The sequence below is a fragment of the Anas platyrhynchos genome, chromosome 10, assembly GCF_047663525.1.
Source record: "Anas platyrhynchos isolate ZD024472 breed Pekin duck chromosome 10, IASCAAS_PekinDuck_T2T, whole genome shotgun sequence".
NCBI classification, from domain to species: Eukaryota; Metazoa; Chordata; class Aves; order Anseriformes; family Anatidae; genus Anas; species Anas platyrhynchos.
Window position 1 is genome coordinate 17,197,397 of NC_092596.1, and position 22,041 is coordinate 17,219,437.

General features: G+C 45.2%; 1 protein-coding gene across 5 annotated transcripts; it reads left to right on the top strand.

Moving 5' to 3' along the window:
• The first annotated feature begins 1,709 nt into the window (after positions 1-1,709).
• On the top strand, positions 1,710-9,882 carry VGLL1 (vestigial like family member 1). Of its 5 annotated transcripts, none has more exons than XM_072042894.1 (7): positions 1,710-1,946; positions 2,393-2,473; positions 4,659-4,723; positions 5,518-5,747; positions 6,329-6,748; positions 8,728-8,793; positions 9,638-9,882. In XM_072042894.1, exons 4-7 carry the CDS (start codon positions 5,537-5,539, stop codon positions 9,676-9,678), a joined length of 738 nt encoding a protein of 245 aa, XP_071898995.1. In that variant the 5' UTR covers positions 1,710-1,946; positions 2,393-2,473; positions 4,659-4,723; positions 5,518-5,536; the 3' UTR covers positions 9,679-9,882. The 5 variants fall into 5 exon arrangements, with proteins under 5 accessions (XP_071898995.1, XP_071898996.1, XP_071898994.1 ...); XM_072042895.1 differs by having other exon boundaries at positions 2,396-2,473; XM_072042893.1 differs by lacking the exon at positions 2,393-2,473 and having other exon boundaries at positions 1,725-1,946.
• Positions 9,883-22,041: the final 12,159 nt, after the last annotated feature.

Here is a 22,041-nt window from a genome sequence, read left to right on the forward strand (position 1 = left end):
TAGATTAAAATTCAATAAGTTGACATGGAATTTTTCTGAAAGGTTATTTTCTTTTGATAAGTTAAATTGATCATCTTCAGTTACCTTCTAGAAAAAAGTCATTTCAAAATACTATATTTGAAAAATTTCTAGACCTGTGAAAGCATCTGAAAATCCCTTGATTTGTCTTCAATTTTGTTTCTTAAAGGGGTTGTGTTTTATACTACCTTTTTAATAAACAAACTCATGAACAAAGTCTTTCCTTATGAGTTCTGAGAGAATGTATTTCTTTTGTTTTTTCCTTGGTAAAAAAAGGACCATATCGTTTGGTGGGCAGTGATTTCAGTTCATAAAGCATGTGTGTTAACATGCCGGAGCTTTTGAACTGGAGTCGAGCATAGATGTTGCTAGAGTTGCTAATGCTTACACTGGGTCACATTTTTTCTTCCTTCTTTGTGGGTTTTGCCCCAGACTTCATCCTGCTTTGATGCATTATGGACCTTGCTTGAAGACAGAATGATCAGGAGGAATAACTGCAGAAACCACAGAGCTGTAATTGAGATATTTTTTTTTCTGGAGTGTATGTCCATGGTCATGTCCCAACCTCCCTCCCACCCCAAGTTAGGACAACCAGATTTATTTTAATTATTATCACAAATCAAAACTGTTATTTTGTTGAAAGCTTGACATTCTGAATGCTAAAACCAAGCACATTGGTAATCTGTTGTCTCAGTTCATACACTGGAAAGAAACAGGGATAGCAATCTCATTTTTACATGACCGTTTTTCAGGGTGTTTGCTGAGGGGCTATAAATTGATGCCATCTAACACCAATATGCTTTAACTACAAACCTCAGAGGAAGTTCATGAGCAACGTCTAAAAAAGCTTTAGCAGAAATGATCTCTGCAATATAAAACTGAATTTAGAAAGGTGGATCCAAGAGTGATTCAGATGTTGAGGGCACTGGCCCTGCTGATACACTGGAAATCCAGCCTGTCTCGTGGTTGAAATTTGTTTACGTGAAGAGTGTGTCAACCAAAAGACTTAAGCACAGTCCTGGAAAATCTTACTGGCTGATAGTTAACTTGTTCTGGGAGATGTATGAATCCGTTCTGTGCCGTGTTTCTACAGAGGGAATTGTCTTGCGCTGCCCTACTTTCTGCCTAGGTGAGTAAACAAACTCCTAAGCCACTGAATAAAAGACAGAAGGTATTGTCACCAGTCTGGTGACTAGTTCACCAGTGTATTTTTCTAGCTGACACTGGTGAATTTGACCTTGATGCAACATTTTTGGAATGGCAGCAATTTGGTAATTTTGGTACCATGAAAACAACAGACAGAACAAACCCACTGGTTTCTTGCTACAGCACTTACAGAACAAGATTGATATTTTCATTTTCTGAAGATTTCTGTAGTCATTTAAAGAGATCCATAAATAAATAAACCACAGTTGGTTAGCCAGCTTATCTGGAATGGAGATGGATGATCTCCTTGCAGACATTTCTAGTGAAACACTTAATGCTGAATGTGATATAACCTGTAACAGGAAAGTCCTTTCTGACCCTGGCCAAGCAAGCAGCTTGGCTCTTTACTATAACTTGTTTATCACTTTATTCTAAACTCTTCTGAGGTCCAGACACTGTCGTCTTGATTGTGTACATTGTCATGAAAAAAGCCCTGCTTACAATCCTATTTTCCTCATTCCTGAAACCTCCTAACCTGGTTGACTTGTTGGAGTGCATTTCATGCATTCTTAGTAGATAGGCTGAGGGAAACGCCTAGTTCAGTCACAGCTAGAGGCTAGAAAGCATGTAGGGAGTTCATGAACGTTGCTTGTCTCCTCCTGCAGTCGCTGCCTGTGTATATAGCTGTACAGGGGAAGGATCACAAGCTGCTGGACACAGTATGACCACCCTGCAAGGAGAAAATCTTACCGGTGTGCCAGAGCTCGTGACAGTGAGTTAAGGTATGAGAATTTAATGATAACTTCAATGCATGTTCACTGGCTTTCTCAAATGCCCCTTTATTTGAAAGACACTTAATGAAGGAGAATGTTTGCTTGCTGAATTACTGCTCAGCACTTGGAAAGGGGGAAATTTTTTTTGTTCTTATTTTTAAGACTGATTCAGGCAGTGTGAAATAGCGAAGAGTTCCCTATCTGAAGCTATAGTGATGGGAAATCAGTAGCACAGACACGGGCTGGAAATGTGAGAAACAAAGTGCTGTCACTTGCGATGAGCAGTCAACAACCACATCTCTTTAAGCCTGTTTACCATGTAGCCTTGTCTGCTGAAGAGCGAATAACTTGGACAATTACCTGCACTGTTTTGCCATAATCCGCTCATTCTGAGAGCAACATGAGGCTCGCTGAGTCTGTTAATCCTGAGCTCCACTTCTACTATATTTTGGCAGCAGTTTGTGGCAAGCAGACTGGAAGGAGTTCTGCCTTTTTTCCAGACTTCCTGCCAGAAGATAGAAGAGCAAGATGTTCAGGTAATGGAGACCACAGTGCTCCAAAACCTAAGTCCTGACTCTCATGGCATTAGACTCCATGTACCCTGAGAGGACTGAGGAAACAGGTTATATCCAGCATTCGTATGACTATTTGTTAGAAAACCCAAAAGATTTTTAAGAGGAACATGAAAGCAAGACTGGTGGTTTATTTCTTTATCAGCCTATTATTTTTCCTAGTGTTGTAACTGTACTGTTGTCTCAGTTCACGCAAGCGTTAACAGCTGCTACATGCCAATAAATGGTGCCAAAGGAGCTTACAATTAATGTCATGAGCAACTTAAACATGTTAATAAAGTGGTATAAAGACACAATGGCTGGCTTGCAGTGCGTGAGGAACAAGAGAAATGGTCCTCTGGGCCACAGCTAATGCCTTGTAAATTGTATGCTGATGTGTAGTTGGAGCAGTGTAAGAGGAGCTCGTTTGCTGCTTGCTGTCGAGATCATCTGATCTTTCCCAACCCTTTCTTAAGCCATATGGTTGCTGATGGCTTTGCCAAACTTTCACCGCTCGGGTTGGAATTTTCCATGGCAAGCATCAGCCTCCAGCTGAGCAGCCAGAAAGTTTCATAAGCTAAATAGTGCACTGCTTTCTGAAACAAGGCTGGAGAAAAGTAGTGCCTGTCCTTGTGCTTAAACTAGCTGTTTGGCTGAGGTGTGCTAGTTCCTGTTCCCCTCATATGCCTTGGAAAGGTACCTGTAAATCAGGAGGAACCTTTTTGGTTTAACTTCACCGCATTTGGGAAAGTTCGGTCAGTATTAAAATTTCTGAAAGATTGTCTTCCCGATCAGATAACTGTTATGGAGTATCTCCTTGCATTTCCTAGCTGGTACCAAACCTGTGTATGTCCCATGCTCACCACTGTGTTCAGGTGGACTGGAGGCTGGTGCTGGGGAAAGGATGCAGGAAAGGCAAAGCAGCTGAAATCCTAAAATGAGGACTGAGGAACTCTTGAGTTTTAACACAAATTGGTAGCTGTTGAGAGGGGATTAGGGCAAGCTGTGGGAGGGACCATGATGAGGGGGAGAACTGAACAGAGTATATGGGGGAGGAAGAGTTAACACCCAAAACCAGATGTAAAGCAAACGGTAAATGTGGATGAGAATTCTATAGATGGAGTGCAGGAGTTGGGAGAGTTTAAATGTCTGGGGAGGGGGCAGTGGAGAGGGAGGAAAAAAAAAAAAAAGAGGATAAGGGGAAGAAATAAGCTCTGCCTCAGCTTTGGGGGCTGGGTGACTAGATTAAAATGACATATATAATTAAGGATTGGATTGTAAGGATTAGTCATGAAAAGGGGGATGGATTATGGCTGGATAATGTTAATCCCACATTTCCTAATGTCTGAGTACTTGACTTTGCAGCCTGAATGGTCTTTTCATGCGTAAGAAATACAGACAGTTGGAGACAGCCATTGCAGATACTTCAGACACACAGATGAACTCAATGTTTGTTGGGAAACATCTCTGAGGATTGAGAGGGTTTATTAGAAAAGAAATATCATAAATATATAGGAGTGGGCTAATCAATGCTTCCTATTGCAGGGTTAGGCGGATTGAAACACAAATCCGATGATTCTTTAGGTTTTGCATGATTGACCAAAGGTTTCCCTGGTGTCCAAAAAATAGCAGCCTCCTTATTGCTACCAAGGTCAATCAATTATACTATGCCATGTGATGAGCTGACAGTGCGACTGAAAAACTGAATAGAAACAGCAGGCATTTCTCACTGCATTCATAGTATGAGCACTGCTAAATATGATTTTGATTACAGCAGAATTTGCGAGGTCTGGCTATAGAACTAGCTCCCCTGTGGCCAGAAACTGCACAAATGCATAAAAACGAGGCTTTCCCAGTGCAAGCGGAGATGTTCCTTGCCCTACTCTTACCATATCTGGCAGCAAAGATTTTAAGGAGAACAAAAAGGAGTCTTACAGTCTTCTGTTGACTTCCTGCAAATGATTTTAGAGTAATTTCTGCCTTAAATCCTTAATTTCTGGTTGAGCTACAGCATATTTTATCAGTCTTGCTACCCAAGCTTAAAGCAATTGTCAGACCCACTGCATTTCTAGGTAAGTTGTTCCCCAACCCCCGCCAAAAAATATGGTAAATAAGTTTTAAAAGGCTTTTTTTTTTTATTTGAAGTTGAGTGTGTCTGTCTGTCTAACAGGTGAAGCAAACAACTACTCATAAAAATCTTTTCCTTGTGGAGGTGTGCGCTGACAAGTCATCAAGGTACTTTCCCTTATTTTAACTTATTATTTTAAGCTTCAATTAGTCTTTTTTCTCTATTTTTTTTTCACTTTATCAATATACTTTTTGAACAACTCAGAAAACAGAATTGAATGAAGCATTTTGATAAGTTCATCCTGAATGTCATCCACAGCTACTGCTACCTCTGTATTTTTTTTGATTTACTTGTTGGAGTGCTACAGTTCTTTTAGTATCGTTCCATCCTCAGGGTATTTTTGCACAGTACTGTATTCTAGGCCCAGGGTTATAAAGATGAAGGCAGGCTGAGAAACAGCAGCTGGTGGACAGAAGTGTCCACTTTATTCTGCAAGAGAGCCTGTGCTATGGCATTAACCAGTAACTCATACAATGCTGATACCCACTAGGTCCATTTCCTGCTTTCAAGATGTACTATCCCCTAATAACATTATATATTGCATAGTGATATCAAACATAAAGCTCAGCAGCAAAAGATGCTGTTTTGAGTGAGTTAGATAAGTATAACTCAATTTATCTGATTGGGACAAATGCATTTCCATCATGATTCTGAAAAATGTAATGCGTATTTAATGAAAGATTTCTCCTGTTATGTTCCTGAAGTATTTTGCATTAGGAGGATATATTAAGGAAATCAGAAAGAAAAGGTGAGTGACAAGGGCAGAAACCCAGATAAAGGATCTCATTTTACCAGCAGCAGTTCTTCTGGCACTACCAGTTTCAGGAGGAAGATGGGCTCATGCTGGCTGTGCGATGTAAGTTGAATAGTACTTCTTGTACCACTCTATTTTTTTTGGCAGGAGCTGCTCGTTATTGAAAATGGAGGAAACAAGGAAGCTCTCTCCAAAGCCATGTAAAAGCAAAGAACCCGTGAAAACAGAATGGGGGTCTCAGAGTGTCGTGTTTACATATTTCCAAGGGGATATTAACAGCGTGGTAGATGAACATTTTTCTAGAGCTCTAAGCGGTGCCAAGAACCCACAAGACCTGAGCATGAAGCACAAGAGCGAGACTGTTGTCCTGAAGAACGGTGAGCCAGGGTGACTAGCTCTCACTAAGAAATATAAGATGCAATGTGCTGTGTTTTCTCATGCATACCTTGTCGATGAATAATTTGGAACTGTGTGCAAATAGCAGCAAAATCATGCTTTGAAAGCAGTGGTTTATGGAGCAGGGACTTCCTGGATAAATCCCTCTCTTTGCTGGGATACTTCCCAAACTCTGCATGGGCTTGTTGGCAAGACCAGGTCCTCATTTTCCAGCTTCTGTCACTGTCAGATGCAGTAAGTGCGTTATGGCTTAATTTGTTGTCTTTTGCAAAAAGAGATTTGTCTAAGCTTGCAAGTGTTAAAACTTGGCCTATGCCAATGGCCTGTAATAAAAAAATGTATAATATTAATTTGAAAGCATAAGTGGTGGTGATTTAGCCTGCTTTTAGTATTAATTTATTATTAATTTTTAAGATAGGCAGCACTAAAACTGAATATATAATTTCAGTAAAAATGAATATGCAGTCTAGGAATGTTTCCTTAGAAATATGTTGGAATTTGCCTTGGGGGGAAAAAAAGCAGGAATTGATGAGACTTCAGATGCTTTCTTTCTCTTTTTAAGTAGATAGCATGTCTCCCCATCAATGGAATTTCTCTTCACATTGCTCCAAACCATATCCTTCATCTTCTGCTACAAGCATGTCAAACTCTGGTCTGAATTTTTCTGCTGCTGGTATGGCAGGCCAGTACCAGCCATCAGCTCTGCGGAGTCATCCAACTCAACCTGCAGATCTGTGGCCCTTCCCTTCGATTGGTACTCCCGCTCTTACCAGTTCGGTGTATCATCATGCCTTGCCTGACCTGCACGTGGTAGATGAACCGATCTCTGACAGGAAATACGGTTCTCTTCTTGGTCTTCTGCAACAGGAAAGGTGCCTAACATCCATGCAAGAATGTACCATGAAGCAACACTCAAGTCCTGCTTGTATGACTGGACCTACTGGATTACAAAATATAAGTCAAAGTTCAGTTCCTGGGGGAGGTAAGGAAATACTATCGCTTTATTCTTTGATGGCAACTTATGCAAAGAGACAAATAACACAGTCTGCCCCAAAAGTGCTAAAATCTGAGACTTCTTCAGCCTGGCTCATAGAAATAGTTTTCAGTAGATAACCATTGCTGAATACTGTGGCACTTCACTTAAGTGAATATAGATATTACCCATATGCTATCAAGATCTCTAGCCTGTAGGTAACAGGCATGGTGGCACTGATGCTCCTGTATTACTAGAAAGGGGTGCCTAGGTAAGAGCCCTGAGCAACTAACTTACTACTCATGGCGTTAATGATGCTGTGAATACGAGATGTGAAATTGCAGCCCTTATCAGAAAGGCCGGGTGTTTTTCTCCCTTCCCTAGTCTCAATCTGTAGCTGGAAAGATGTGGGCAGGGGGGCTGGTGGGCCAGCCTTGCCTCACTTCATGTCTAATGGCTCTCTTCCATGAAGTTGTGCTGCCCTGTGTGTGTGTGAAAGGCTGAGACTACTCTCTGCAGTAGAGTTTCCAATCCTAAAGCAGTTCACACTGGAGTTGCAAAGATTGTTTTATTTATTATTAACAATTAGTAGGAATCACAACCCTGATTTTGTGCATCAGGACTAAAGTCCATTTCCTAGGAGCTTATGTACCTACAGCACCTGGGGCTGCTGAATGACATTGCTCCCTTGTGAATAATTTCTGCATTTGAGACGTTTTCTGTGACCAAGCTTCCTGGCTGGAGCCTGGGTGCTCAGCTAAGGTACAGCTGCATTGCTGCTCCTGGGCGTTCCCGGATGGCAGCTTGGCACTGGCTTCCCAGAAAATGGGTTGTGAAATTGTTTAGGGAGTCTGCTAGAAAAAAACAGCACGTGCTACCTGGTGCTTCTAGATAAAAAGGACCAGGCGTGTGAAGAAGTGATCACGAGCCTTTGGTTTTGAAAAATAACCAGCTGCAAAACACCTACTGGTTACCCAGTTTCTAATCTGCATCAGCAGGAATTTGGCAGGACATGAGCTAAAAGTATTGTTTATATCTGCATGTGGTCTGGTCCGCAGCTCCTCTTTGAGGCTACACCAAAGCTTTGTTGTTATAAGGACCCCAGCTGTAGTTGTGTTGCTAACTTACTCCTACTAGAGTGCCTAATGCATGCCTACCCATGCACAGAAAATGCAAATTTTCTGCTCATGATAGGTACGTATATAGATTTAGCTGAAACTATACGTATGCATTTCACAGGCATGCATACTAGACTTTTTTCAGCTATTAAGGGACAGCCTAATTGCTTTAAAGACTCTGTCTGGGTTTCTAGGACTTCATTTAAGAACACGGGTAGGTGCTCTCTTCCCCAAGGGGGCAATGTGAGCCTACCAAGGTTTGCGAGCCTGAGGAACTGATGCCTCCAAAAAAAAAAATAAAAATGAGATGTTTCATGAAACTCAGGTCAATAAGGGGAAATAGCACAAAAAACGGTCAACTTCAGCTCAATGTTTCAAAAAGGAATTGAGTGAAAAATTAAAAGAAAGGAAATGAAACTGCTTAATGTCCCACAACCACCTGCAATTAAAGTATTTTCTTTAGGCATATTCGCAAGGCCTTTCTGAATGTTTGGGGAGCCTCATAACACCACCTGTGTAATGCTGTACATGTGCTTATCGAGCAAACCAGAAAGAATAGATAAGCAACTGGCCTGTGCTCACAGGGAGCCTTTGGCAAGTTCCTTGGATGTATGCATCTAGTCTGGCTGTCAGAGTCCCTGTTTCTTGGCTCTGTTAAATATACTCCTCATTGCACTGTGTCATGTTTAAGAACAGCTGATATTTATATTTATGGAAGTGTATATTTCTGTGCCAGACAGCACAGAGCTCCCCAGCACCTGTGCTATAGGCTGGGCTGCAAAAGCACAAGGTTTCTTTAGGAACTGCTTCCTACTTTTAGCTCTGCTGAATCTCAGCTCATCTCCAGTATTTTTCTTTTCTTCTTTTAAGACAGGAAAGCAAACTCTTACCAGGGCTCAGAAAATCCCAGTACAAGTGCAAGCCATGCCACTGCAGGTGAGTAATGAAGCTAGCAGGTTTGGAACAAATTAATGCTCACTTGTAAAGGATAGTTGCCTTTCTTATGCACAAAGGATTAAAGCTGGTTTTGTCTGCTTCCATACTGCATTTCAAAATTTGCCTTTCCCCCAGAGATACTACCTCGTATAATTACATTAACCAGAAAGAGGGAAAACATTCTGTTAAAATGAGATGAAGTTAGAAAAATCACATCTACCTTAGTTTTTGTTGTTGTAGCATCAGACTGCCACTTCACAACATGCCTATTTTTCACTACCTGTCCAAGTTTCAAATCCCAGAAAGATGCCAAATGTAAGGTGGTGGATTTGTCATAATCTTAGCTGAAGAAATGTACTGTCTTCCCTGCTTGTGAGGCACAGTTTACGCTACATCTTTCTGTAGGACTTATGTTTATTGTGTGTCTCTAGGGGTGTTGAGGTGTAGCTGTGGAGTTTGTGGCTTTGCAGCAGACTGCTCTTTGCTTTGTTTCTCAAGCATCCAGCTTCATGCTGTGCTCCCTGTTTGACCTGTGTGCTAGCTCTGGTCCCTTTTTCACCAGCAAACCTACAACACTGCTAGGAGGGTAGTTCTACAAAATTATTCCCAAAGTATTTGGGCTTCTGTGTTCTTTGGTCTGTATCCTGCATCTGGGAGGTTACCCTGATGCTCATTCTTTGATGTGCAATGTTTTGGGGAGACCTTGGATGGGTCATTCTGGTTATTCTAGTAAGTGCCCTCTTGCATCAGAGAAGACCAAAAGGTGCAATTTTGTTTGCACAACAACCTAAGGGTTTGCATGGACTATGCTGTTCGACAGTCCTGATAATGCTATGTCTTTCAGGTATTCAGATTCATGACAGAAGACGGGATTTGTACTTCTAGCAACAGGATGTTTCTACTTTATTCTGACAGAGAAAGTTCTTGCCATGAACTTTTATTATTTGCAACTGTGAATCAAGAAGAAATGAACTGCAGCTATGCCATGCTTTTTCTTTCAGATGGAAGAATACACATACTATTTACTATTTTAAGAATGAAAAATCTTTCTCTATTCAGTAAATAATTTCTGATGGTTGTGGTATTGAACCTAACAGACTGTTTGTTGTGAAGAAATGTCTACTTACGGCTTTTTACACTTAAACCTCTCTAAAAGGACTTTCAGCACTTTTTATTCATTCTTGATAAGAAGCACAATTCTATCTTCGAGGGATGCAATTAATATAAATTCATTGCTGCAACTTCTTATCTTGATTTGATATCTCCATATTGTTTAAAATAGTATTAGACTGTGGGCTCCCTTTGCAAGACTTCAAGACAACCACAGGCCACCAGAGAAGTACATTACTGCACTTCCCAAAATATAAATATGATAATTTGTGGCTATGCATGCAATTCACGGGGACATTCTTCAGAAACTACATAATAAGCATATTCATGAAGGCTCTGTTTTGCCCTCATAATGTATAATTTTCTGGAAAACAATAATTTAACTGTAGATCTGGAAAGAAATCTAGAAATCATTGGATGTGATTAAAATCCTACTATGAGCAAAAAGCTGGAGCTGGGAATGTTTTATTTTCCCAGCCTCTCTTCAGGTAAAAAGGAACTCTTTTTCTAAATAAATTGTGTGATTGATTTTTTTTTAAAATAATTATACCGCAGGGCTCAGCCATCTGAACAAGGTGATTTTTAATATTTTCTTTCTCTCTCTTTTTTTTTTTTTTTTTTTTTACAATTTACAGAATTGCCTTTCTTCTTTTTTAACTTTACTAATACATTTCCAATTAGTTCTTCTGTTATTACATCCACCTTTCCCAGTTTTTTAAGGCTACATGGTAAAATAATTAGGCTTCCTCTACGAGTCAAAGCAAAGATTTCTGCACTGTACTCTCTACATCTCCTTTGCCAATTTGTGTTGTAATTCCATTTAAGTTATTTCTTTAAAATTTTTGTCTGCCTCTGCCATCCCCCCTAAAAGAAAATGCTGAAATGATTTATCCCTAAGGTCTGTAAAGACATATAATGATATATTTAAATGCCTTTAAAGTTTAATGCTTCTTGAAACAATTTGGTTCTGTGCATGTCACAGGTAAAAATATTCAAGATGGACTATTAAGTCGGTATTTCTAGTGAGCCAACCACCTAGAGCTGGACAAAGTGTGTGTGGAGGGAGTTGGGGGTGGAAATGTTTTTTTAAATGCATGTCTCTTATTGCAAAGACATGAGACATCAGTGGTTCTGCCTTGACACTAGAATGCTTCAAGCTATTGCTGCAATGCCTGGAAATGTTGTCGTCCTGCCCCTGTGCAGCAGACCTGGCAAAAGAGAGCAAGTGCCTGGCCAGCTTGAGGGTATCTTATTTATAAAAAGCCTACAATATATATTATTTCTTCCTCGACAATATTGTTTGTCCAGAATGTACTGTTTCTTGCTTTTCTGCTCAGCCTTGTGATGTGTCCCTGATGCTCTCACACTGCTGTTATGCTCTGATGACAGCATCTTCATTCCCATTCAGAATGGGTGCTCTTTTGCTCAGAAGGGCTTGGCAAGCAGCGCCCTGCATTCAGCAGCTACCATCTGGCGCTTCCCACGTTTATTTTCGGTTCCCACTCTGAATGCAGCAATCACTGTGGTGACGGGAGGAGAAGGGATGCTTGGTCTGTGCCCATTTCAGCAGCTTCCGCCTCCCTGCATGCTCATGCATCTCTGCAGAGACTGCTCCAAAGGACAGAAGGACAAATGTGGCCTGGGCATTACATTTTCTGGTAATTTACTGACCCTGTAGGAAACAGCTATTTGCCTTCACTTGGGTAGTGTGTAAGCTCACAGCATTCTGCTCCAGCCCAGGATTATTTTCTTTGAATGGATGGCTTTCCTCCCATCTTTTTGTGATGACTGGGGCAGCTGAGATGTGAACTATGTGCTCTGTCAGTATGAACACTGAGAGAAATCATCTATCTCTTGCAAGTATGCAAGCATATTTGATACACATATCCTGTGGGGAGTATGGGCTTTTTTTTTTTTTAATAAGCCAGCAGAACTGTTGCACCTTTTAACCATGCATGTGCCTGGACACAGACATTTGCAGGGACAGGTGGCCACATTCCAGCTCCTGCTCTGATGGTCAGATAAACTTTGTGGGTGGCTGGGAGCAGCGTGACTGGCTTAGCTGCTCCACCCTGCTTTAGTCACTTGTGAGCAGCGTTAAAAATAGTCACGGACTGTGGTGACAAACAGGAACAATTCTTTCACTATTAAAGAAAAAACTGAAGGATAAAAAAAAAAAAGAAAGAAAGAAAAATAAGGCAGGAATGCTACCAGGTGACTTGGCCACAGCCCTCTTATTGATTATAAAGCTCTCCACTGAGCAGCCCTCCTCCTGTTGAGCAGGAGTCTTGAGGGAAGGACAAGCTCTGGCCAGAGCAGGCCTGGCATGTCTCACACCTTTAGACAGCTATGGTGCTTCAAAGGTCAGGAAATGAGTGGTTTTTATTTTTTTTATTAAGAAAAAACATCTCCAAACATCGAAGAAAACAAGCAGTTTTGGGAAGAGAACAGTGAATTTATGGCATCCTCCCTCCCCCAGCATGGAGAGAGAAAGCAAGGGTAGGAAAACATGCCAGCTCCTTGTTCAGGGGTAGGTGAGCTCCTGTGCCCAGAAGCTACCAGGAAAATGGCGGAACCGAACCCTGTGTGTGGCGCTCTGAAGGGCTGCCTCCTCTTGTGCCATTTCCAAGTGATCCAGAGAGCTCTCCCCTGCCTTCTCCTCTATCTTGGAGGGTTTCAGCAGGGAAGCGGTGCAGGCTGGTGGTTTTAGTGCCTCAGGGGCCAAGAGTTCCCTGTTTTGGTATCACATGCCGTTTCGGAGGGCTGTGTGTCACCTCAGTGACAGTGCTGCTGTGCAAGCAGCTCGGCTGTGGTCGCATCATCCAGATATCGTGGTTTCTTTGCTGAAGAGGTGCAAAGGTGCAATTGTAGGGGGGTGGCAGCAGTGTGGGGCCCTGCTGCTCCTGGGGCTTTTGCATGGCTGCAGCTGGGGCAGACCTGGCTGGCTGGAGCTGGATAAGAGCCAGCTGAGATGTGGCGGTCCCCAAAGCATGGCATGAAGAGAGCACCCCATCCCTGCTGAGCCACTGCGACTCCTGCTCCATTGCTTGTCAGCAGCCACAGTGCCCCTCAGCGTGCCAGCTTCCTGCAGTGCTGCTGTCCCCAAGCTGACCTGAGGTCTTCGAGCTGTCTCCATGTGGTCAGGTTCCATCACTCCAGGGGTTTTTCGGGTCCTAGGGCACAGGGGAAGTGGTGCAGACCTGTCCTGGTTGTGCAGAAGAGCACCCAGCTCATGCTCACAGGAAAGTGCAAAGGTTTGCATCATCCTGTGCTCTTGCATCTCCATCACAGGCTCCCTCAGCCTGGGCTTTGCAGACTCTGGTTTTCAGCCTGAGCAGAGCGAGCTGTGTTTTCCTCATGTCTTTATCCACCTGGCAAGTGCTAGGTAATGGGCAAGGTAACATAAACAGGAACAAGCAATACTTTGTACGTTTCCTACAGACTACCTTTCTGCCTGGATGAGGCATAAAGTAACAACCCTCTCCCAGCCACCAGGATTAAAGGTTTCTATGCTCAGCGTTATAAACCTCTTGCATTAGCTCACAAAGCCATGTATTTACCAAAGAGAAATGTTACTCTAGGTAAATCCCTCTGCCAGCTGGAAAAACAAATTGAGTGGATCGAAGGAAACTGAATGTACTGAACACCCAAAGGGTGTCTCTTGTAATTGAGCACAGCCTAGAATAATCCTGGGCTGTCGCAGCTGTCGCAAGCTGCCTCCTGTGTCTGGCCGTCTGTGAGTGCTGGCCCTGCTGGGGAGAAGTACTCGGTGTGCATTGGTGGTGGCTGCACCCTGGGCTCAGCAGAGTCCTTGTGCTCAGAAGGCATTGCCTCTATATTAAGGAGCAGGTCCCTGTCCAGCCCAGAGCCTCCACCACAGTGCATTGCTACAAAGGAGTTTTCCACCAATTATTTAAACAACTTTTCTCCTCCTTTGTTTTTCTGTTCCTTGTTGTTCTGTCCCTTTGCCTTGCCTACCTGTCTTGTATCCTTGCTGAAGCTAATTTGGTCCCCACTATTGCAGATACCACTGGAAGATGCAGTCAAGGGGTAACACCTTTGTTTGGCCTTTCATGTGATTAACTCTCTCTTGCTCTTTAAAGATTGGTTCCTATGAAAGCTTTTCTTTCTTCCTCTTTGTCTTGATCATTTCTCCATACATATCTAGCCACGTAGACAGACAGTGGAATCTCTCTAAGGTCTCTTTACAGACAGCGCAGACAAAAAGAGTTTGTAGGCCTGAACATCCCACCCTGAAGTATAAAACTGATCAGGTAAACCACATCCTAAAAGTCCCTTGTCCTATTTAGTAATTATGAAGAGACCCTAAAAGGTTTTTCTCTTGAATAGAGACACTTGAAGGAGAACAAAATTTGGGGAAGCACAACAAAAGGCAGCATGACACAATCTTGGCAGAGTAACTCTCTGTTCATCCACAGGCTTCACAGACCCTACCCAACTCCTGGTCCCACAGAGCAGCCTCCATGTCCAGCTGGTTCTGGCAGTGGCTCTGGAGACCAGGACCTCTGGATTTTTACAGTGTTGTGTAGGAGTATGGTGTAACCAGAAACATCAGGTCTGGATCTTCTCAGGAAGGCAGGAAGGACAAATATCGCTTCTTGTGAACTACCTAGATATTATCAATTCTCAAGAGAGTGCCGGATAAATGATATTTAACAGACGTCACCATGTGCAGCTCACCAGGGTGAGGAACGTTGTGTGCAATCTGGGTACTGCGCTCAACTCGCTCCAGAGAAAAACACCAGGGCTAATTAAAAATGATGGGTAATTAGATTAGTACTCCAGCTGGACTTTTTGATGCATAAAGGAGATTTTAAAACATAGAATAAGTAGATTTTAAGGAAAAAATCCTGAATTCAGTCAAGCTACCACATAACTGAGGCATTTAAGCCATGTTATACTAACAGTTCCATCCACCATGCATTACCTGTTGATGCTAGCTTAGCTCCACATTTTAAGAAGAGTTTAGCATCAAATACTCTTTTCCCCTCCTAAGGTGTTGGCAATAGGTGCTGACTGGAAGTGTGCAAAGAGCAGCTAGGCATGATTTTGCTCATGAATCACAAAGGTCCTTGCTAGAGGCACAGCATCAAGGAGCACAGGGTGTTGCAGGTAGCAGGACCGTGCGTGATTTACACTGAGTAAAAGGGCTGGGGCAGGAGGGGCAGGGGCTGTTTCCAGTTTGCTGCATGCAGACTCCAAGCACCCACTCATTGATCTCCCTGTTTGCTGACGGAGCATGAAACAATTGCCCAATGCCTGCCCTGGGTGATTTGGGTTGTCCTGCCCAAGCGTGGATGCAAGCAGAGGTACCCTGTTCATGGGTGAGCAGTCACCACATGCATCCCAGCAGGATGCTTCGCTAGCTTTGGGGTGTGTGAGGAGCATTCCTGAGATGCAGGTGTCTGATTCTGGGGCTCTCCCTTAATGGGAGTGTGAATTCTGCCATCTCTTACACGTCTTATATCTGGGCACAATCACTGGGTACATAGGTAAGTGCCTGGTGCCATCTCTGCTTCGCTGCAGTGGTCCCTGCTTAGAAACACTGTGTCTGCCTGCAGGCTTGTAATGGTACCCCAAAAAATAGTTCTTCCTTCTTGTTCCTCACACAGGAAAGCAGCCTGGAAACACTGGTGAGAAATAACTGTCTGGGAACGAGCTCTGGAATAGCTCTGCGGGGCGCTCGCACTGCCGGCTCTGCAGCAGGCTGTCAGGCTAAGCTTTCTTAGGCATTTTTCCCACACTGACAGGCCGGAGGGCACAAAACAACTGTCTAACAGTGACTAATGAGAACTGCTGCCTGTCTCCATGCAGAAACACTTGGGAAGGGAGGGGTTTCAGGGAAATAAGAGCCTTCTCTGTTGCTCCTCCTTGCCTGGGAACAACGCTTTCTGTGGTTTGCAAACTGGGGAGTGCTTGAACCTAAAGTCAGGTTTATTCCCCTCTGCACACACATTTCCCCCATCCTTCATGTACACAGCTGAAGCATGCACAGAAATTCTCTTTAATGCAGACTGAAAACCCAAGGGTCTTCTGGCCTGGTTCCACTTTTTATGTGTATGAAGGCAGCCACAAACAGCGGCACATCCAGTGGTGCATCCGGAGCTTCGGCAGTGCCAGGACTGCCCTTGCCTCTGACTTTGTTTACGTCAATAAGAGCAGGATTGTTGCACATCTCTGTCGGCACAACCAAAGGAAAAATTAGTGCATCTCATCGCCCTGGCTCAACTTGAGAGGTTCTGGAATTGTGTTCTGAATCTTTTTTAGCAATCTTGAAAGCAGGGAGAGAAATCTGTAATTAAATCAATACATATGTAAACGAGCATCTGCCACAGAACCAGTTTAACTTCTTTGTGTTAAACGTATTTCTGTTGACGCATTATTTGTGACATATTCCTTGTATATAAGGCTGTTATTAAACTGGAATTTTGCTTGATTTAAGCAATTAAATGAGTCAAGCTGTACAGCTTCCCTTGTCTATGTGTTTGAAGGATTTTTTAAGCTGTTGTGTTGGCTCTTGATATGTGTTTTTGAGACTCCTCTCGGTTGACAGCTACTTTCATGATTATTTAGAAGTAGGTTTGGGTAAGTTTTGCAGCTGATAATCTGTCAGTTCTAAGGTTTTCACAGTGGTTGGATATAAATCTAAGAGCCCTTCTCTCAAGGCTGCGTTTAGGTTTGGTTTGTTGCTGTAGGTCTCTACAAGCCCTTCCTCTGAAACCTCAGCCAAAGTAACAGTTTCATTAACTCCACTCTGTCTGCGGGGGCTCTAAACACAAGTAGCTCTATTTCAGTCATCTGGCATACAGTAAAAGTCCTGAGAGCAGAAAGCCATTATGGCATGAAAGAAGATGTTGTTACTCCCCATGTAGGAAGTGAGTCTGGTTGTGCATTTCCTGACTGCTCAATGTTGCCATTTATTTCTTGGATAAATGTGATTCATTATTCTTTGTTTCTTTAAAGGGCCTGATTCAGGGCTTGGACCTGCAGTCAAAACAGCAAGGGTCACCTCTGGCTGCTTGTGTGTATTATATCGCTATTTGATATTGCTGGTGCTAACAGCAGTGCTTTGCATGCCTGAGGACATGCAGTGTGCTGCCCCACACGCCGTTAGGTTTGCCACTTGTTTGTGGGTGGATTCACCATGCTGCCAGTGACTGTGATGGATATCTGGTGCCTGGGTGAAAAATGCAAAGTTCTGATGCTGGCGTGGTAATTCCAGGAGGCTCCTTCAGGACAAGGCTCATCCGCTATGTAAATGCACAGAATGAAAAGATGCTTGCTGATCCCAAAGACCTTAACATTTTTCATGGTCTGCTGCTGTTGCAGTCTTTGAACATTACATTTGCTGAACAGACAGCAAAAGAACAAAAAAAAAAAAAAAAAACAAAACACAAGAATAAGGAATGGCTTGAGGTAAGGAATGCAAATCCTGTCTTCCTGCCTGATAATAAAACAAGAAGATATTTGGAAAAGCAAACTGCAAAGCCTAGCGGAAGAGAGGTTATACAAAGCTTGTGCATGCTGCCAGTGCCTGCATGTGCCGTAGTCCTCAAAAGGAGGCAACAGCAGACTGCATACCACAAGCCAGATCCTGGCTCCCACAGCGACCGCTGCTTCCTCGGGAGCCGCACTGCATCCCAGAGCTGCCAGCAAGTGGTGCAGCGTGGGAAGCCGACTTCCCACCAGGTTTAGCCTGATAAGTGCTACATTGCTGTATTGCATCAGCAGGACTAGTGAATTCGTGCTGCTAAGGAAATGAAAACTGGAGAGTGGCTCAGCAAGGATCAGACAGCAGGGTGCAACAAGGGGAAGGACGTGTTTCTGCTGCACTGCGTAAGCCAACTGTGGTGCTCCCAGCCCTGGGATGCTGGAGAGGCAGAGGTACACACAAGGCTCTCCTAAAGGCAGTGCTCTTGATGCAACCCCCAGTTTAGGTACTTGCAGACCGATTTTGGTGGGACTTTAATTTCCTTGACTATCAGCTACTGCCGGAGGTGGGCACCGAACCTTTGGTCTCAGTGTAAGGTGTCTTGTGTTCATGGTGTCCCCTGAGCTCCAGCAGGGCTGGCCTGGCTCAGTTGTTCAGGCTGCATCATAACCCAGCTCTCAACCTGTTCAGAGATGCTGGCCGCAATTCATCCTCACTTCCCTGGTCTGTGGACTTCAGTGAGAGCCCAGCTGCCCCAGCTTACTACAGAGGTCTCGGCCTGCCTTTTGTGAAAGAATTGCAGGTTTTCGGGATGTGGCCACACTCCTTTGATACGTCTCCTCTGCCAGGTGTGCACAGCACACTCTACCACTCACATCTCTGAAGGAAGACATTTGCCCCTCCTGAGCCTGCACTGATGTCTCTGGAGCTTGACAAGGGGAGCTTGGCTTTTATTTCTCTTTGGATCGCATCCCCCAAGTGTCAGGGTGAAAAAGAGCCCTGTGGGACTGTGCTGTTGATCTCCATGGTTAATGGGCTGCCCTGCACAGCATGTCCTGGCAGGAGCTGCATTGTGTAAACAGCTGCTCAGCATCCACCACTGCTTTTGTGTCTGGCTTGAGGTTAATTGGCTAAATGTGCTAATTCAACAAATGAGCTGATGTTCTGGGTGCTTTGATTTTACTGTGGGATTCTCATTACCTAAGTGGAAGTGGAGGTTTCACGGCAGGGAAAGCTGCGCTTGTCTTGCTGCTGGTGGAAGGGTTGTCCTGTCTCTGCCCCGAGGTCCTGGGTTGCATCTGATGGGCATGAGACCCCAGGAGACAGCAGGAGGTGCCCTGGCATGCTTTGGCATGCTGTGATGGCAGCTCATGTCCTGCCCACATACCCCACTGGATTTCTGCCTGGAAGGAAACCCCAGTGTCCCCCCTGACAGCCAGCAGATGAGGTTTTGCTGGCAGCGGGGATTCAGGAAGCCTTGACAGGCTGTGAAGAGGCCTGGGGGTGAGGAAGGTCAGCTGGGTGGAGATGCTTCACATCTTCCCTCTTTGAGCTGAGCTATGTGAGGGAGAGTATTATAAGCGTTCCTGGGACTGTACCAAAAGCAATCCGAGCACTTGCAGGATTATTTGAAGACTGGGGCTCATTCTTAGAGGCCTGAATCACATGCTTCTGCCCTCAAGGACAAGCTCAGTGTTTTTTCTAGCGAGAGCAGGCCAAGAGGTCATTTCTACCACTAAACTCTTCGGAGGCTGTTTCCAGCATCAGCCAGTGCTCGGAAAATGAGCCTGGTAAATATTAAAAGAAGATTGTGTAATTGCCTGGTTTTGTGGTTCGTTATAGCTTTGCATGGGTGGGCACTGTGGTGTGAACCTACTTTCAGTTCCATTGATGTTCTTGCCGTGCAAAATAAAAGAAAAAAACCTAAGCGGTCCCTTTCCGAAGGTCCTGACGGCCACCTCAGAGACCATGTGCTCAGCTGTTATTTCACGCACAGAAAGAGGGAATGGGGGGAAATTTGCCTTCCTGCACCAAACGTAGGCTTCTGCTTGGAAGCTGCTGCGGCACGTGGCACTGCCAGAGACCTTGCTGGTCTTGGGGGATGGCTGGTGGGTAGGAGACGTGTGTGTGTGCAGCAACACTGGGGCTCAGTATCGTGCTGCAATACCAAGCTGCTACAATACTGCTGCTGACTGCAGAGGGTTTGCCTAGTTTGTTGAGAATTAGGGGGAATTCTGCACTCAGAAAACCCAAAAGCTCACTCATGCTCCTCAGTAGCTGCATCTCTTGGGATGCTGTGTGCAGCAGGGGAAGACAGTTCCCCTCTGAAATCCTATTGTTCTTTGGGCGAGAGCTGGCACAGTGACTCTTTCTAAACCCACTGTGTAGGTTTGCTTTTTTCCACCCCTGGATCTTCCCCAGCAGCAGAGATGCCCCACCTCTGGTGAACACCATCCCAGTTGACTTCTCCAGGGTATCGCGAGCATCCTGACACAGACTGCAGCAGCACAACCCAACAGGAGCCACATCCCGATGGCCCGTGGCAGGCATGAAGGAGTCTGAGGGAAAGAGCTGGGATATTTGTGGGGTTTGCTTTAATTTCTCTCAAACCGCTCAGCCCCATTTCCAGCACAGCTGCCCCAGGTTACAGTCACAGGGCTGACCACACTCAGCACTTATGTGGGTAGGTTTTCTCATGGCTCAGCAAAATGGTGTCAGTTTCTTGAGAGCAGCATGTTCCTCTTCCCCTCCCCAAACACAATCCTTTTCTCTCTCCTTATGGTTCATGCCATCGGGTGTTTTCCTTCAACATGTTCTATGGGTTTTCCTTTCATGGTGTTTTGCAGCAAGAGAGGGATTTCTCAGGGTTTTTAGAAATCTGCTGGGGCAGTAGGAACACGATACTGGGATGTTAGCAGGAAAGCTGAATCCCATGATTCCGTAGTTTGCTGTAAGGATCTGCCCCTGCACGTGCACCCAGAGCTTTGTGTCCAATTTAAGGATGAGTGGGGTACGTTTGCAGTAGCCTTTTCTAGATGCAGCTTGCTCCTCCAGTGTGATGTGACCCTGGGGAGGCTGCATGTGGCTAGCTCTCATTTCCTTTCATGTGGGTTTTTAGCCCCATCCTGCTGTCCCAAGGGACTCCAGGCACTGCCTCGTTTCACCCTGCTCTTGCCAGGATGCAACCATGACCGGGGCCGGGTGCTGGGCTCCCAGCACAGCAGCACCCTGCAGCAGCTGCCTGGGTGCGAGCCTGGCCCCTGTGGTGAACACGAGGCAAGCTGACGTCTCCCAGCCCTCTGCAAGCAGCCTGCAAGCTCCGAGAAGTGTTTCGCATCTGCTGGTAAGACTGACTTGTACCCAGAAACTGCAGTGAATTTGGTCCCAGTGTCAGAGGGCCCTGGGGTGAGGCTGCAGCATTTTCTGCTGTTGCGTTCCTGGAAGGACGGGAGATGCCCGGCTCCCCACCAGAGCTGTGATTCACAGGGGCTGCAAACACTTCTTGGAAATGCCTCTTCTCTGACTTGGAGAGCTCTGGGGGAGAGCCTAAACCCTCTCTGCTCCCTCCCTTTGGCACCTTGGGGAAGGCTGATGCTGCAACAGTGACATTCACAGCGATCAGCAGCAGTACACACACAAAGCACTGGTCATGCCTGGGGACAGCCGCAGCAGATCTGCCAACCTGGACTCCCAGCCCATGGAGGGGATGCTCCAGGGCCATGGTGTGGGCTGGGCGGTGGAGAACACATAGGGTGTTAAAATGGTCTAAAACCTGCCTGGGATAGGCTGCCATCAGCTACAGACTGCCTGCGCTGAGCCCCTTCTGGTCACAAAACTCAGGTGATGGAGGAGATCTTGATGGCTCTGAAAATAGCTACTTCCCTTAGGAGGGAAGTTGCTGGGGACATCCTTGCAAAGCCACCTCCACACAGCATCCTGAGCCCCCAGCTCACCCTGCTGCCCTCTCCCAAGCCCAGCCAGAGACATGGGTGTGCAGCAGGGACCCACTGACTGCTCTGGCTCAGGCTCCAACCTGCTGTCTGCAGAGCCAGTGCCAGCTCCCATCCATTGCACAGGCATTTTGGTGGGCAGAGCCAGCATCTCCAAGCTTTTCCTGGAGCCTTGTGCCTTCTAGCTGAAGGCAGACACCCGAGGAGAAGTGGTGCTGCCTGAGAGGGGTGGGCTTGGCTGGGGGTGGGAGCAGGATCTCGGCACTGCAGCTGCCTGTGCCATCAGAAGTGCTGGGGCTGGCTGAAAAGGGCAGAAAGGAGCAGTGGAGGTGGGCTACATGATGCCGTGCCTTTGCATGGTGTTGTGTGAGGCCACGTCTGTTGACCTCATTACTCGTTTTCAAGTGTGAAGCACTCTTTGCAGAAAGGATGCGTAGCCCAGATAGCTCAGCAGGGTGCTCAGCTTTGCTTCTCTCACCCAAGGCCCTAAGAGAGAGCATAAGGGACCTCAGAGCCTGCAGCGGCACAGAGCTCAGGACCCAGAGCCTCCAGTGCATCCAGCTGAGAGCCCATGGCCATGCCACAGCTCCTCTGGGCATTCCTCTTTAGAAAGAGAAACATCCTACACACCCCCACATCAATGCATCATCCTGCTGCCACACGGCCATGGAAATGTCCTCGTCTGCCCCCGAGGGCTACGGGGAGAGGCTGTGCGTGGCCCCTGAGATGCAGGTC

Coding starts and splice junctions, on each gene's coding strand:
- VGLL1 (XM_072042894.1), top strand. CDS start 5,537: ATGGAGGAAACAAGGAAGCTCTCTCCAAAGCCATGTAAAAGCAAAGAA. Junction 5,748..6,328: donor GACTGTTGTCCTGAAGAACG/GTGAGCCAGGGT, acceptor TCTCTTTTTAAG/TAGATAGCATGTCTCCCCAT. Junction 8,794..9,637: donor TGCAAGCCATGCCACTGCAG/GTGAGTAATGAA, acceptor TATGTCTTTCAG/GTATTCAGATTCATGACAGA.